This window comes from Pelecanus crispus, chromosome 14, assembly GCF_030463565.1.
Source record: "Pelecanus crispus isolate bPelCri1 chromosome 14, bPelCri1.pri, whole genome shotgun sequence".
NCBI classification, from domain to species: Eukaryota; Metazoa; Chordata; class Aves; order Pelecaniformes; family Pelecanidae; genus Pelecanus; species Pelecanus crispus.
This window is the reverse complement of record NC_134656.1, coordinates 7,197,264-7,214,047: the sequence shown is the minus strand read 5'-3', so window position 1 is coordinate 7,214,047 and position 16,784 is coordinate 7,197,264. Positions and strand designations below refer to the sequence as shown.

Sequence of the window (16,784 nt, the reverse complement as noted above, 5' to 3'; positions counted from 1 at the left end):
TGCTGGTGGCAGTCTATAACAAGTCTTTATTTAAAAAAAGTTGAGTGCTCACATTTAAGACAGAGAGAAAAATAATGCACACATCATTTTTAGGACACTTGGAGAAATGCATTCACCTCGCTCAGTTTCAGATTACACCACAGTTACGATACCCTTAGCAGCCCAATAAGTTAAGAGGCAGGTATCTCCAGATATTGCACTGTTCAATAAGCTAGAACAACAACTTCCTCTTGTTGTTGGAACAATGAACCATTACCAGGACAGACCACATCATAAGAGCCTTGAACAGCTTAATACTTACATCAACAAACCTGGCCCACATGTAACTGGATTTCAAGTATATTAAGTATTCCACAGCCTCAGCTAAATGTCAAATAATTTTACATTGCAATTAGAGTTTTAATATGACGGCCAACGCAAAGATTTGCATTCCAATTGCCATTGGATTTCAAGACCTGCTTTTCCTATTGTAAGCATTACAGTAGTCACAGTACAAGACTCCTCTCATTGATCCCATGAGGTTACCCTGGCTAAGACTATGTTCTGGATGAGGCAGCAACATCACTCTTTCTGCTGTTGGGCATCTTTGTAGAGTTTGCTGTAATCCAGGGATGAAGTAGTACATCCTTCAGGGGCAGTCGATGGAATGGGTTATGCTTCAGAAGCTTTGAAATTAAATCCCTCGCGCCTTCTGTTACAAATGGAGGAAACTTGAATTCCACCTAAGGAAAAGGAATGACATTAAAGATATTGCCAAAGAACTTTTTGCATCAACCAAACTAGAGACGGCTCTACCTTCCAAGGCACATCTAGAAAGGAAAGCGTGTCAGCCTTGTGGGCTATGCACCTTATGCCTAGTGAGACAACATTAAGTAATTTCATCATGATCCTGAAGAAAACCAGGTTCTCACTGCTTGTAGGAGTTAAGCTAATGTATTTCTCAATGTACTTCAAACAAGATGAGTTTGCTGGAACCTTTCTAGGGTATGCAACAGTAAAAGTTAAGTTTATGTATTTTTACTAACACCTTGAATGTTAAATATTCATTTTATAAATTAGGAAAGATGAAGAAAAGATTAGTTGCTTTATGAAAAAGGTAGAAGTTCAAATGCAGGCAGAAACAGGGTGGAACCAAAGTAGTAAGGCAAGGTATCTTAGGGTCTCTTATAGTCATTTCAGACAGCTTTAGGGATCTAGTTTTATGCATATCATTGTCTTGCTACAGTTCTAGTTATAATACATGCCCTTCAAGATGACCATTTGTTAAGCTTCAATAAGACAACAGAACTGAAAAGGCAGCAGAATTCAGCTAGTCCAAATAAGTGTTGGCACATACCCTAGAAATAGCTCTGTAGGTTTCCTGGTATGTTTCTGCTTCAAAAGGTGGCTTCCCTACAAGGAATTCATAGCACAGAACTCCCAGGCTCCAAATATCCACCTTTTCATCATGTGTTCTTCCCTCAATCATTTCAGGAGGCAGGTAGTCAAGTGTCCCACAGAGAGTTGTTCTCCTGAAAAAAGTCTAAGTTAATTATCTACCGATTATGGCAACTATTAAGACCCATTTCAAGAGCAGATAGAAGCTAATGGTGGCAATCATCTGTACCTCAGTGCAGGCTACCCTGGATAGACTCAGCACCACCAGAATACCTATAAAGAAGTTCCAGCAGTAAGTTTTCTACTTTTGCTTTAAAGCATCTTGGTCCCTGCATTCAGTCTTATGCTTCCTTTTTTCATCCCACTCACTAGATCAAATATAGTCTTCCTTTGTTAGGTGCAGTTCAGACTAATTAAGGAAATGTCTTAAGTATATTGCTAGTGTGTGTTTGAACACAAGTGCTGGTCTGTCATCCTGGGGACCACTATAACCCCACAACAGTACACCAGCCTTCACTTGTTTCAGGTTCAGCAAGTTTTGAACTATACAAGTTGAAAAAGACAGGATAGCAACACTCCCTCTCTGCTACACCAGTTGACTATTACAACCTCTGCTGCAGTGGCCCAGTTCTTAAATTCCACCCCCCCCAATATTTTAGGAAGTTCACATTTACCTCCATTCCACAACTCTAAGTGTGACAAGAAAGCTAACATTTTCACTGCAGAAGTATTTCACTGCCTAAGGTATATATTGCATTCTCACCTAGAAGATGGAGCATGCACAGACCATCCAAAGTCAGCAATTTTTAACTCTCCATTTGAGCCAAGCAGCAAGTTTTCCGGCTTGATGTCTCGGTGAATCACACTCTTTGAATGACAGTATGATAGGGCATCTGCTAGTTCTGTGATGTACTGTATTTAGAAAGAGAACAAATCTTTAAAGTATAACATTGTCACTCTGGCTTATCTGGCTACAGTATAGCCTTTTCTAGGCATAATTAGTAGCTTAAGTTACAGCAATTATTCCTTAAGCCCTTGAAGTCTGGCAATACAGGCCCTGCTGGAAGTGACCAAGTACTTGCTGTATTAAGCGGTGCTGAATGTTGTTACATCAGTGCTGTGCAGTCATTTGTCTCCCCAACTTACTCCTTGTTACAAGTGCACAAGTGAACTGGCATCTAAGGAATCTCAGCTTCACACAACAGAATACAGAACTTTATCTGAAGAGCTAGCTTTATGCTATAGATATTCCAGATATAAAGACTAAGTAATGTATAAGCAGCTAGAACAACCTACAGTAGCAGTTCTTTGCTCATCAAACTTGGTAAGCTTCTGAAGTTCTTTGTAGACTTCTCCACGAGGTGCATACTCTAGAATAAGGTAGACTCTTGTAACATCATGGAAGTAGCCATATAGTCTGAGAATGTTGGGGTGCCTGCAAAAAGATTTAAATATTCTCCTGAACAAGGTATTTGTCCATATAACTTTAATAATTTACCTTTCCTGCCTCCACCCTTTCAAGGCAAGCATAGGAACTTCAGCACACAGCACACCCATTAAGAGAGCTTCATAGCAGGTAGATGGTATTTATCAAAGCAGAAGCTTGGACTCCCTACAAGCAAGCAGCTAGCCAAGAGTTTGGCTAATTCGTATCTTCTTGAACATGCCTTTCTACAGCAGCTGCAAGAGTAGATTACCATTGAAGGTGCCAATTCCTATGGGGTTTGGAATTTAAGTGTAAATACTTTTTGTGAAACAACTAATTTCTTCAGCAAGTTGGGCTTACTTTCCAGGAAACTAATACCAGAAGCAAGCTCAGACTCTTGAGAAATTGCAGTTACACATGTTAATCCAAGCAGCAAACAAGGTTGGGGGCTTTTTTTGTAATAGGAAGATTTGGTACCAAATGTTACTTCATTGCAAGCTAGACAAAGCTAAATCTTGGTGCAGAAAGTCAAGAATCCTAACTAGCAATTTCACATGTTTAAAAGAAACTTCTCTTTTCTTCAGCAGGGCATGTTATCATAAACAAGGTTACTCTGCTTTGTGTTCAAATAAACAAAGAATCACTAAACTTTACCTAAGATGAGACTGTATTTCAACTTCTCTTCGTAGTTGATGTTCTACGCCGGCTTCCTCGAGTTGTGTTTTAAAGAGCACTTTCAGTGCAAGGATAAATTTACTCTGCTTTTCACGTGCCAGGTATACATTTCCAAATTTTCCTTTCCCCAGAGGACGACCAATTTCAAAATCATCAAGAGACCATTGCCTTCTGCAGAGGAAAGATGGTTACAAAAGGTAGATAACTTGTGTGGGCTTTGACTCCTAGGTTTACAATTGAATATGTTCCTGTTCAATAAACACGTAATGATCTGAATAGATTTTAAGAGAACACCACCAAGATGATGAAATACACATTGAGACTTTTCAAAAGAAAATTCTGAAAGCTAGCCTCTTCCTTCCTAAAACTTACACACGGAGGTACAAACATCAACCACATTACTACAAAGTCAAAACTGTATACCAAGCCAGGCTTATTTCAGTACACCTAATACAGATATACTTATTAGTGCCTGTCAGAACCACACTGTTTAAGGCAGCCATGCTACAAATCTAACTTTATCCTTAGTTAGGCTCCAGCCTCTCACACATGAAGGAGGCTTTGTTTTCAAGTGTACATCTTGTGACTGGAGCAGTGGCTATCGGTGTTCTCTCATGGGAAGAGCTATTATTACTCATTCAGCCAGAAGTTCTCCTTAGATTACAGGAAGTCCTTGTTCCTGAGAATTATCAAGTCAAAGTAAACTTTCCTAGAGTTTCATATGTTGTCTCTGTGAGGTGTAGGGCCATTGGTCACCACAAGCAAGGGCCTCAAGTAGCCTTCAGCTTAGCTGCAACTTAGTTACAGCATGAAGTCCTAGAAGTTAAAGACAAGCCTAATCCAACAGGATTTAGTTAGCTACAACAATTTAGGCATGCAACTTACTTTTTGGTTTCTTCATTTTTCTTTTTAGCAGTCTCTTCATTTTTCTGTTTAGAGGTGCTTTCTGCTTCAGAATTTTTTGCTATGTATAGAGAAGTAGATCAACTTTATGAACCAGACCCATGAACACCATACAAAAATTCACATGGGAACAAACCTAACCTCTGTGCAGTATCTGCAACAGTTCTTAGAATACACTCAATGACATTTTAAAGAACCCAGTGTAGCTTACTATTGGCAAAGCAGCATAGCAGTTATCAGCGCTATCAAAATGTAATTTTAAAAGCTTTTTTCTTTAAGATTTCATTTCTTAAAAATGAAAAAAAAAAGCTTCCCCCCCCCAAAAAAAGTGTTATTGTGTATAAGATATTAACATGAATACTGAAAAAACTGTGATATACAGAGTGCCAATTACATTAATTCACAGCTGACTAGTGAGCATCTGGAAATTTTTCAACACCCATAGGGGCTCTAAGTAGGTAATCCTGGCAACAAAGATAGTGCAGTAACACCTAAGCTGCAGTATACGCTGCTGTTCTGTTTCTGGACACAACCAGGTACTTCTCTACAGGACTGTCCCACATCAGCTTTGGGTTTTCTGCACTGCACTCTTCACAGAATAGAAGCATCCCAAGAGTCACAACTATATAAATACGTGCACGTCATCTTCGGAATTACCAGGTACTGGAGCCTGTTGAGGTTTTTCATTGCTCTTGCTTGGAACCTGAGGCCTAGCAGTTGGTTGGACCGGAAACTTTGGTCGGGGTTGCTGTGTTGTCTGGTTATTAGACAGTTTTTGGTTTGACAGTACAGATTTTTGTGATTGTATGGGAACTCGCTGGGCAAAGTTTGAAGGACACAGAACACGTTGTGCTTGAACTCCACTGTTCAGAAACCGGCTCTGGGCAGAATGCTGAGACACAGGGACACGTTTCGGACCATCCCCAATGGGATTAGCAATCTTTAAAAAGAAAAATTATACATTAATTGTAGACTAGCATACTATAACCTTTATGGCCCCATTCAGTAGAGCAGGAAATACCACAAAGCACATTAACAAGAGATGTTATGGTGTTCTGATCTTATATTTTAAGAATGAAAACATTCTCAAATTTCTACATTGTAGAAGACTGCTAACTTTTTCTTGTCGACAGCATGCTTATTTATAGCTAGCAGAAGAATTTTTTCACACACATCTGAAAAATATCAGCCAAAGGCGGTAAGACAGTGGATCCTTACTAGAAAAACATGGACCACTTTGAGTAATTACTCCATTTAACACTCTTCATCTTGACATACCTTGCGCTGCAACAGCAGTTCAGCAGAACAAAGCAAGTTTATTTAGTACGGTTCAGCTGTCTGCTTTTAATCTTTTTCTTCTAGTCAGGGAAGGTAGTTTAGGCTTATATTTAAGAAATTCTTAGTTGGTTTAGGGTACTTTGCCTACAATTAAGTTCACATACTAATGATTAGCTTCTCACAATTTTTTGCCCTCTAATGATACCTATGCAACAGTTTGTACTTCTTTCTTCCTCTAAATATTATTTAGTTTTCTGGTTCAGTTCACTGAAAATAATGTACCAACAGCTTGATTAAAAAGAAGTTCTGCTTATGCTATTCTGAAACCTTACCAAGACCTCTTTGTTGTTAATTTAAAATAATACAAAAATGTCTGTGTTTCTACATACAAAAATACATAATCAGTGTGATCTTGAGTACTGCACAGGCATGAGAATAGTGCCATTAATGGGATGCTTGCTTTTGGAAGCCATATCTGGAATAAGCTGCCTACACATTTGCTCTCTCTTTAAATGATCTTAGATTATACTTAAAATATTAGGAGGATTTTCCAATTCAAGTATGAAATACCAATACTAGCAATTAAAAGAAGTAAGCCTTGGGCACTGTTCTCTCCAAGAGAAAGCTACTGAAAGATAAAGTCGGCAATTGTTTCCTGTACACAGAAAACATTGCTTCAAGACAGTTTTCCCCTTTTTTGTTACTCAGTACAGTTAACAGTAATTAGCGCAGTTAGTCTGAAGCCTGTCGCTATCGCGTGATCAGGAGAAATACACCCACCAACCTAGTAAGCCACTTACTTTCGTAGCACGACCGGGGTACCCAGAATGGTTCTCTTTCATATTCTTGTCCATAGTGCCCGAGGAGAAGAGTCACATATAGCTCAGCCTGCGAATGAGACGTGGAGAATAGGGGTCACTTCCACAGAAAACGCTACGCCTAGGAGCTCTTCGTCAAAACGCATCCCCCTCCCCCCCCCCCCCCCCCCCCCCCCTTCGAACGCCCGGAGGCCCCGAGGCAGGGCCGGTCCGGGCCTACCGCCCCGCCTCACACTCCTGCCCCGCCGCCACCGCCGGCCTGCGCCCACGGCCCCCCGCCGGCCGGGCCCACCCCTGCCAGCGCCTCCGGTGGGCAGGGGCCCCTCCGCCGCGGCCCTGCCTGCGGGTCGCGCCCGCACGGCGGAGCCCGGCCGCCCGCTCACCCCCGGCCTCCGCTCCCTCCGGCCGCCGCGGCTGTTTGAATTCAAACGGCCCTGCCTTAAATACCCTTTAAACCACCGCCGCTCGCCATTGGCCCCTCTCCCGCCGCCCGCGCCCGCTGATTGGCTCCTTTTCAACCGGCCCGCCCGCCGATTGGCTGCCCGCACGCTCCGCTCGTTGCGAGGCCGAGCCTCGTCGCCGCCAGCCTCTGGGGCGCATGCGCAACGGCAGCCTGCTGCGTAACCCGGGTCGGCCCAACCCGCCCGCCCCCAGGGCGGTGTTTGCGCTACATGCGTACTTTACGTACCGTCCCTCCGCCGCTGGCTCCTTCCGTACTCCAACTGCGTGGATCGGCGCCCCGCTCGCACACTTTTCCCCGCGAAGTCTCTGCCTGGCCGGGTCTTCCGTTACGCAAACCGCGTACGCCCAGACCACCCACCTGTGGCAACGCTACAACTACCGTCCCTTCCTCGCGGGCACCGAGGCCTCGCAGCGTGCCGCCGGCGGCGGGGGAAGGGCGCCAGGTTAGTCCCGCATCCTGCGAGGCACCGGCCTCTTCCCTCTCCTCCTCCGCACACGCACCCGCCGCCCCGGGCCGAGGGAGAGGCGGTGCTGCCACCTCGCGTGGAGCCGAGCGCGAGTGGGGCCGGGGGCCATTGTGTCCGGCCGGCGAGGCGGGCGCGGCGGGCGGCAGCTCCGGCCCCGAGCGGCGGGAGGACGGGCAGGGGGGCGAAGCAGGCCTCTGCCTCGCGCTCGCCCCGACGCGCGGCCCCGGGCAGCGCTCCACGTGCCGCCGGCCCTTGAGGACAAGTGCGAAGCGGCCGCCCGCCTCGGCCCCGCCGGCCCCAGCTACCGTCGCCGGCCCGCGGGCCCCTCGCGTCGCACCGGCGGCCATCCGCAGCCCGGGGCAGCTTCCGAAGCCGCGCAGGTTCTGGAGGAGACGCCGAGCGGCCGCGGGACGACGCCGGCAGCGGCCCGTCAGCGAGCGCAGCCGTGAGTAGCAGCGTGAAGGGAGCGGCGAGGCTGCCGCGCCGTCTCGGTTGCTGCCGCCTGCGAGGGGACCTCGGCCGCTGCGTGACAGGCGGCAGCCGAAACTAGGTTCGGTACTTTGGGCCTCTGAAGAACCGTGATCGAAGGCAACTTTTAACTGTCTCTGCGGTGCTGAAAACAAGTGCGAAGGCGACCCTCTTGTGTGTGTTGGTGTTTACAAGTGATACAGGATAGGTAAAAAGAAGATGTCAGGTCGTCGTGTGGCTGCAGCATGTGACAGACGTCAGCTGCCACGGGGCATGGGTAGCATGGCATCCCCCCTCCTTGACCCGCGTCCACTTCGACTGCCGTTTCTTGAGGCTGACGTGAGTAGGGCTTTTGGGAGGGTGGTGGTGTGCTCTCGGGACAGGCTCTCAGCCTGCTGACAGACCGCGCAGCCCGGCACCGTGAGGCGCTTGCGACCGGCGCTGCCCGAGCGCCTGAATTCGTGGGGGAGGCCTGCGGCGCCCAGCGGCAGCGCCAGCAACTTGGTATTTCGCAGCCCGCGCACGTCTCCGCGTTTGGGATCCCGGTGTCTCAGCAGAAGCAGCGTTTTGGAGCTTTGCAGCTGGGACACAAAAGCACCCGCCCCCCCCCCCCCCCCCCCCGCCCCTCCTGGCAGAGCCCGCGGCCCCCCGGCTGCTCCCCCAGCGGGGCCTGCGCCCGCGTCGCGCCCTGAGCGCGGCTCTGCCGGCCTCGGCCAAGGCCCCGGCCTGCCCGGAAGGGCGCCAGGGCCCCCCGGACGCCGCCCCGCCCCGCCCCGCCCCGCTCCGCCCGCCCCGGCCCGGCCCGGCCCGGCCCCGCCGCGCCCCCCGCCCCCGCCCCTCCCCGCCGCGCGGGGGCTCCCTGGGCGCGTCACCCGTCACGTGACACCGCGGGAGCCCGGGCGGCGCGCGCGCGGGGTGTCACGGTCATGTGACGCGGCACTTCTCTCCCCTCAAGAGTCGCCTCCAATCGATTTGCGGGCGCTCGATGCAGCAGCCTTCGCGGAGGAGCATTCTTCGGTCCCGGCCGCCGCCGCCGCCTCCTCCCCTGCCGCCGCCGCCAATCGATGCGCTCAGGGCTCCGGTCGCCATTTTAGGGGGAGAGCGAGGGAGGCAGAAGGAAGGGTCGGTAGGTACCGGGGCCGCGCCGGGCTCTCCCTCGCTTTCGGCTCCGCTGCCGGGGCCGGGTCTGGCCCGCCGCAGCTCCCGCCCGAGGCTGCCTGCTCGCCGCCCCCGCCCCGCGGCGCTCGAAGCCCGCTTTCTGTGGCCGCAGTGCCCCGGCTAAGCACTCCCCGCCCTCATTCAGTCTCTTTCCCCCACGCCCCCTCCCGGCCCGGTTATTGGTCCCCGGCCCCGGTTATCGGCCGCGCAGCCCGGCGCTGGGAGAGGGCGTACGGGCGGGCGGCGGCGCGGGGAGGATGCGCTCTCCCGGGATGAAGGGGAGGGAGCGGGCTGGGGCTGGGGCTGGGGCGGGCAGGGGAGGGGAGGGGAGGGGAGGGGAGGGTGGCGAGGCGCTTGACCGCCCGGCACGCTGGATCCTAAATCGCCTCCCTGCTGCCCGGGTCCGCCGCTGCTGGCGGGGCTGAGTGGAAGATCCTGACAGAGGCGTTTTGCTAACTAATGCCGCCTTATTTCTGGCTTCTCTATTGCTCCTTAATAGAGCTCGTGTTCTGTTTATTGGCGAGATTTTAATTTCTACAGCAAACGAGTGCAACAGGTTTTTCTTTTTTTTTTTTCTTTTTATTTCTACGCTTCTGAATCTTACCTAAAATATGGTAGTATTTGGTGTCCGCACTGAAACTCAGCGGGATGTGCTTTATTTAAAGGTTGTGGCTGTTTCATGCAACTCTCTTGTATGTGATTTTTCTTCTTTATTTATTTCAGGCCCCTCCAAGGCATTCCTTGCTCACAATGTATAGAACAAAAGTCAGTTTGAAAGACCGTCAGCAACTTTATAAACTGATAATTAGTCAGCTGCTATATGATGGATACATAAATATTGCCAATGGCTTGATAAATGAGATAAAACCACAATCAGTCTGTGCACCATCTGAACAACTGCTGCACCTAATTAAGTTAGGTAAGCTGGAATAAAAAGCTAACAGAAAAGTCCAGTTTCTAAATACCTAGCTTAAATCCTTGTGAATTAAGAGGTTAGCGTTACTGAAAAGACATCTTTTATGCAAAGGTTATGTCTAGTAATAGCATAACATTTTTGCATATTTAGATACAGCCTTTGCCTCCGTGGCTTTTTTTGAAGCGTATTCTAGTTCTATGTTTCATTCTTTGGTATGCATTAAAAGCAAAACAGATCACTGAGCGTTGTCAAAATCTGTTTGTTTGAACTTCTTGTAACACGTAAGAATACCTGGCCAGGGTCCTGGGTGACTGGCAACTTTCTAAAAATACACTCCAGTAAACGGGATCACTGAGTCCACAGACCTAATAGAAAACTGACCCACACGGTTCTCTGCCAACTTTAGAAATATTTTCTATATGATTCTTCCTGACAGTGTTGGAAGGGGAGCAAGCCCTTCCGTTGGCAATCTTCACTAGCCTTTATATCTCAGTCTTAAGAAAATAAGCTTCACAGTCTAGGGTCTCAGCAAAGGTATTGCCTGTTCTCTCTCTGTGTATCTTTCTCTCTGAAAGTATATCTGTGCCACAGTATATAGTCAAAATACCTGAGCTGCTGTTGAAACAAGCTGAGTTACGGGAAGAGGTCTAGCCATAGCATCGTGTCTTCTCTGTATTGTAACTGAACTGGTTCTGCTGCCTGAACTAGTCGAGTTCCGAGAGTATAAATATGTGAAGCCTTGTGTCTGTGAAATAAGATTGCTAGACTTACAATTTGTAGATGAAAGGAACAAAAACTTTTCTGTTGCATTTGATCAGTTGAGGATCGCAGTTGCGCACATAGCTGAAAATTTGTGTCTGCCCTGTTACCACTTCCAGTGCTGAACTGTCTTTGTTCTGTAGATGCATCCTGGAAATAAAATTATTAAAAAAAAAAAAAATCTGTAGAGTGGGTGTGAAAAGGAATAAAAATTTTCATTTACAATGCTGGGATAGTTGTTTGTGGGGTGTTGATTTTTTTTTTTTCTTCAATGCAATAAAACAGAAAGGAAAAGAATTGGTAAAAGCTTCAGTTTTTTACTTCAAATCTCATGTAATAATGTTGGGGCTTGTTTCTCCCTCTGTGAAAAGCTGACTAGATGCCTGTCAATGGCTTCAGTAACTGAAGTACTGATTGTCAGTGCATTTATCAGTACTTGACCATTCTACAATATTTGCTGGTTGTATTTCCACAGTTAACTTTAAGAGCTGTATTCTGCTCTAGCATAGCCAAGTACCTCTAATTTCTCACAAGAAGTACTGCTGTATAACTAAATCTGCTCTGCTAGCTTAGCTTTGTTCAGTAGGGGCTGCTTCTCTTAAAACCTGTGTTGTAGCAGCTATGGAAGTCCGTAGCAGCTATGGAAGTCCGTAGCAGCTACGGAAGTCCATAGCATACATCTGGCCACAGCCTATCTGTCTAAGGAGAAGGTTAACCTGGTTTAAGTGCATCAACTTCTCTCTTTTCAGGAATGGAGAACGATGACAGTGCTGTTCAGTATGCAATTGGACGGTCAGATACGGTAGCTCCAGGCACAGGAATTGACTTGGAATTTGATGCAGATGTACAGACCATGTCTCCTGAGGCTTCTGAATATGAGACTTGTTATGTCACATCTCATAAAGGACCGTGTCGTGTAGCTACGTATAGCAGAGATGGACAGTTAATAGCTACAGGATCTGCTGATGCCTCAATAAAAATTCTTGATACAGAGAGAATGTTGGCCAAAAGTGCTATGCCTATTGAGGTAAAATATAACTTGAATCATAACCACTTTGTGAACTCTTGAGGTGCTGTCTGTTTCATGCCATGTCTGTGCCTTGTGGCTGGCTCAGTGGGTTGGACTAAATACCTGGCTCGCCGTATTTCCTACCCCAACAGCAGCTCATAAAGCACCCTTGAAGAAAAGGAAGAAGAAATAGGGCAAGTATACCTGTGTAACTTCTGGTAGCAGTCTAGAGAATTGAGCCAGATCAGGAGTGGGGGTTTTGGGGTGGTTTTTTGGGTTGGGGTGGGGTTTTTTTTGTTTTGTTTTGGTTTTTTTTTTGCATGGAGTGCACACTTAATTCTCAGCAGTATCCTGCGTGAATAAAAGTTGCAGTTTTCCCAGTTGGTACAGCTTCCCTTAATTCTTATGGCAATACAGTATTTTGATTTGGACTGTTTATGAAGGTGATATGTTTTCTTGCACCAGTTCTCTGCTACTGAAACCAGTTTGTCCTTGAGCAAGTCAATTGACCTTTGTAAAGATACAGGGATCTTATCTGATAACAACATATAATGGTCCTCCAAATAATTAAGGTAATAGTGATTATGTGGCTAGTCATGTGCCAGAAAGGTAGCTCTTGTTTGGCCACTCTGGCAAGCATAAAACCTACTTTTCCTGTCAAACGTATGTTCTGCTTTCTAACACTCTTAACTTGTTTAATGTTCTTTGTAGGTCATGATGAATGAGACAGCACAGCAAAACATGGAAAATCATCCCGTTATTCGGACTCTGTATGATCATGTGGATGAAGTTACGTGTTTAGCTTTTCATCCAACAGAACAGATCCTAGCATCTGGTTCAAGGGACTACACACTTAAATTGTTTGATTATTCAAAACCTTCTGCCAAAAGAGCCTTCAAATATATACAGGTTAGATACAATACCAGTTCAGAGCAACCACAGCTTGAATGTATAAGTACAGAATGTGTAAAAGGTATCACTGAGCTGAATTGTGTCTGAGTTTGTAAGCGGTTAGGTATGTAGGAGTACACAGCTAAAAAATTTGTAGACGTTATGGTAATTATGTGTTAAGAGTTTGTGCATCATTGTTACCTATATTCTTTAAATCTAGTGCCTGTCTGCTTTTTGTTAATGTAGACCAAACCTAATATGGGCAACTTTGAAGTCAGTTATATTATCTTTGTTTTGGAGGAGAGTTTGGGATTATGTGGTGGTGGGCTTTGGGGTGCGTGACAGGCTGACAAAGCCTCCCGTCACTTTTGTGCGATATCCCAAAAATAAGCAGGCACTGCAAGCTGCTCTAGGGCAGAAACTACAATACAGTTAAAGGTAGCTTGTCATTTTAATCCTATAGGAAGCATTTTCTATTTTTGCAAAAACAGAACACATCATGCTAACTGACAATTTAACTAGTTTTTTAGCACTAATGCCACCAGAATTGACACCTCCATTTCAGATTTTTTTTCTTTCTTACACCAATTATGTATTTTTGATCAAACAGGAAGCGGAGATGTTGCGCTCAATTTCTTTTCACCCTTCTGGAGATTTCATACTTGTTGGTACCCAGCACCCTACTTTACGACTGTACGATATCAACACTTTCCAGTGTTTTGTGTCTTGCAATCCTCAAGATCAGCACACTGATGCTATATGTTCAGTAAATTACAATGCAAGTGCGAACATGTATGTGACAGGAAGTAAGGATGGATGCATCAAACTGTGGGATGGTGTTTCAAATCGCTGTATCACTACTTTTGAGAAGGCACATGATGGAGCTGAAGTCTGTTCTGCTATTTTTTCAAAAAATTCAAAGTATATCTTGTCAAGTGGAAAAGACTCTGTAGCTAAACTGTGGGAGATATCCACTGGTCGAACACTGGTCAAATACACAGGTATGTGGCAGGTGACCTTCCAAGTACCATCTTTTTCAGGTACTGACCCACGGCAGGGATGGTAATATTGTCAGAAGAATAGTAATTCTTAAAAGCAATGGGAGACTGCTGCTTTGAGGATAAATTACCCCAAATTTTTGAAAACACTTAATGTAGACTAATTCCAGAAGAGCAGCTGTGATTCTTGTATGGCAGTCAGTGTAAACGTATTTAGTCTGAGTAGATTTTGGAGACTTTTCTGACATCATTACTCCATTGCTTTGGAGGGAAGTTGTCACTAAATTAGGGAAGAGTAAAAAGGAACGCTGCCCTAAGGACTGGGACATTTGTGGAGAGGGTTTTGTTCTCTAGTTTTCCTTCAGTGTGTTTTAGAAACAGTGATTATTAAAACAGCATCATCATTTTTCTTGCTGGTGATCATTTTGATTTTGTGACTTTTCTACATATTGCTGGACTAGGGGCACAGTTTAAACTGGAAGGGTCAAAACTAACACCTGATCCATTTCTGGTGAGAGCAGGCCACGTTCCTGCCGAGTACCCACCCAGACAGGGAACTGAACCTACTTTGGGGCAGTTGTTTTAACCATTAGACTCTTGCACAAAAGATGGCTCTAGTAAGCCATGGCAATATTCTGAAAAATAGCTACAGATGGCTTGTTTTGGTTTGGGGTTTTTTGTTTGTTTGGGTTTTGGTTTGGGTTTTTTCCCCAAGGATGCAATTGTGTGCAAGGTAGTCATACTTAGAGCGTGCTGACAATACCACGCTTTGATCTCAGCAGAAATGGTGAAGGATGTAGAAGCTTTGCATATGATAGCAGCTATGTGACGGGGGAAGCTTTTGGGTCAAGCAGTAATGTGCTTAAGCGTTAGGAGTCATGGCATACAAGAGGAGAGGATGTTGAAAATTTTGTGTATCAGCTTTTGGGATGTGTATGGTCCTTTTTTGTATGCTAGCTCTATTTTGCTGTCAACCAGCAGGGTGCAGCACCTCCTTGATAAACTGTTGCAAAATACCAGGTAGGAGGCAGGTGCGTGCATTGCAAAGTCAATGCCTATATGTGAAACACATTTTATTTGAAGGGTATGGAGGGAAGGAAGTTGTCAGTGATAATGAAAATCTGTGTATTGTGCTGTCTGTGGTCTTTCCCCTTAGTTACAGCCATAAGCCTCATACAAAAAATGTAAGGCAAAAGTCCTCTTCACGTTAAGTGATTGCACTCCTACTGAGTGATTGGACTTGATTGACGCAGTTGGAGTAGTTAATCTTTCTGTCTAAAAAGAAATTTTAGAATATGCTAGGTATATAACTACAAAAGAATATTCATTATTGATTCACCTTTTTTATGTGGAAGCGGTAGGCTAACTGAGAAAATAAGGTTCCTTCCCAGACTGCAGAAATTGATACTTATGGGAGGTTTATTCTTAAGTCTTTGGAAACTTCCTCAAACTGGTTCTATGTAGGTTAATATTTTGCTGCATATATTTAGGAGCTGGCTTGAGTGGACGACAAGTACACAGGACACAAGCTGTCTTCAACCACACAGAAGATTATGTGCTGCTTCCAGACGAAAGGACCATAAGTCTCTGCTGCTGGGATTCAAGAACTGCTGAACGGAGAAATCTGCTTTCTCTTGGGCACAACAGCATTGTCCGTTGTATTGTCCATTCTCCTACCAATCCTGGCTTCATGACTTGCAGTGACGACTACAGGGCTAGATTTTGGTACAGAAGGTCAACGACAGACTAAGGACAGCTTTATAAAACAGCGATTATCCAGATTCATTATATCATCTTGTATTGATTGTACTGCCAACAGATGCCTAGATGAAAGCTGTGCTGTGTCTGGTTTTTTTAATTCTGTCAAACGTGGCAGAAAAATATCGAAATACTGAAACTAAGTTTTGCCCCACGCTAATTTTTTTTATTAGTGTGTGTGGCATTAATTTTTGTAAGTCATCTCTAATTGTACTCAAGGAGTGTGTGGGGAGAATAAAAAGATCCTTGCAGGAAGGATTAAACTTGTTCTCCAGTCTTTCTAAATCCCACGAAAGATAATGTGACTGTGTCTTGCTCAGACTGGGCAGTATGAGCCAGTTTTGCTCTGCATTGCGTCTGTGCAATCCCACTGAAGTCTGTTTAAAGAATGGATTACACAATAACAGCAGAACTTGGCAAATACTTTAATGAAGCCTTAAGCTGCCTTCAGTTCGGATTCGTTCTTTGTAAAGCTCTGTTTTGTATCTTTTAGTCGGGTTTTTTTGGTGGATTTTTTTTTTTTTTTTTTTTTTTTTTTCAAATTGGCCAAGTGGACCTTCAATTCTGAGCCAGTCTTGTGCCATAAGAATTTGAAACAGGATTTTAAATTGTTTAGACAAATTCAAGAAATGGTGTTCTAGTTCTGGTATTAAAGCTCAGACTTGAAATCTCGTCTTCTTTTGAATTTATCTTAACAAGTGGGACCTCAAAGTAAATTCATAGTTTTTTCAAGGAGCATCCACATTGCAACTGTAAAATGTGACAGTGCTGCAGCATGTGAAAATGAGAATAATTTTGCCATAGCGACCTTTTAGTATCCTCTCAAAGAAAGAAACTGTTGTGCATATTAATTTTTGTATATGTACCTCAGAAATGTCACTTTGCTTCATTTTATTGAGGAATTTTAATTCTATAAGTCTGTTACACAGCACTTGAATTACATTCTTTTTTATTATTATTATTCAAAAACCCAGACTTGCTGTTTCTTCTCCCTGTTATCTCTAATAGTCTGAGTTTCCCAGACCTCATCCTACTCAGCAGAAGTACAGAGCATTAAGAAACTCTGTGCTTAAACCTTCTGTAAGTTTGAAAATTCACTACTTATTTTTACAGATAGTTGCCTGTGCAAAGTTTTAAATGTGTTCATTCAAGCATCCTTCTACAGTGCTCTTGAGCTTCACATTCGGGAGGCTTCCTTTAGTCAAAAGCCCAGCATTTGCTTTCATGAGGATTTTTAAATGTAAGATTGTTCTTACTGCTGGATTAACTTTCCATTTCCACTGATGAAGTGTCTTGTCAAGGGCTGATGAGGGTACAGGTTTTGTCTGTATTTAAATAAAGATTACCTTTCAAAAAGTTATTTAATATATAAAGGGAATGTATTAGTTTTCTATATGAGAAATTGAATATTGGAAAGCTAC

The 16,784-nt window shown here is 44.9% G+C and overlaps 2 protein-coding genes across 5 annotated transcripts; one reads left to right on the top strand and one right to left on the bottom strand.

Moving 5' to 3' along the window:
- Positions 1-7,345, bottom strand: AURKA (aurora kinase A). 3 transcript variants are annotated; one of them, XM_075721120.1, is made up of 9 exons: positions 7,166-7,345; positions 6,460-6,547; positions 5,039-5,321; positions 4,364-4,442; positions 3,458-3,649; positions 2,674-2,836; positions 2,141-2,289; positions 1,337-1,511; positions 1-722 (listed from the first exon to the last, which is right to left on the bottom strand). In XM_075721120.1, the coding sequence occupies exons 2-9, from the start codon at positions 6,511-6,513 to the stop codon at positions 537-539; spliced, it is 1,281 nt and encodes a 426-aa protein (XP_075577235.1). In that variant the 5' UTR covers positions 6,514-6,547; positions 7,166-7,345; the 3' UTR covers positions 1-536. The 3 variants fall into 3 exon arrangements, with proteins under 3 accessions (XP_075577235.1, XP_075577234.1, XP_075577233.1); XM_075721119.1 differs by lacking the exon at positions 7,166-7,345 and adding an exon at positions 6,861-6,881; XM_075721118.1 differs by lacking the exon at positions 7,166-7,345 and having other exon boundaries at positions 6,460-6,615.
- Positions 7,346-7,897: 552 nt separating this feature from the next.
- CSTF1 (cleavage stimulation factor subunit 1) lies at positions 7,898-16,784 on the top strand. Of its 2 annotated transcripts, XM_075721161.1 has the most exons (7): positions 7,898-8,213; positions 8,830-9,000; positions 9,756-9,951; positions 11,457-11,734; positions 12,428-12,625; positions 13,218-13,608; positions 15,096-16,784. In XM_075721161.1, the coding sequence occupies exons 1-7, from the start codon at positions 8,094-8,096 to the stop codon at positions 15,353-15,355; spliced, it is 1,614 nt and encodes a 537-aa protein (XP_075577276.1). In that variant the 5' UTR covers positions 7,898-8,093; the 3' UTR covers positions 15,356-16,784. The 2 variants fall into 2 exon arrangements, with proteins under 2 accessions (XP_075577276.1, XP_075577277.1); XM_075721162.1 differs by lacking the exon at positions 8,830-9,000 and having other exon boundaries at positions 15,096-16,782.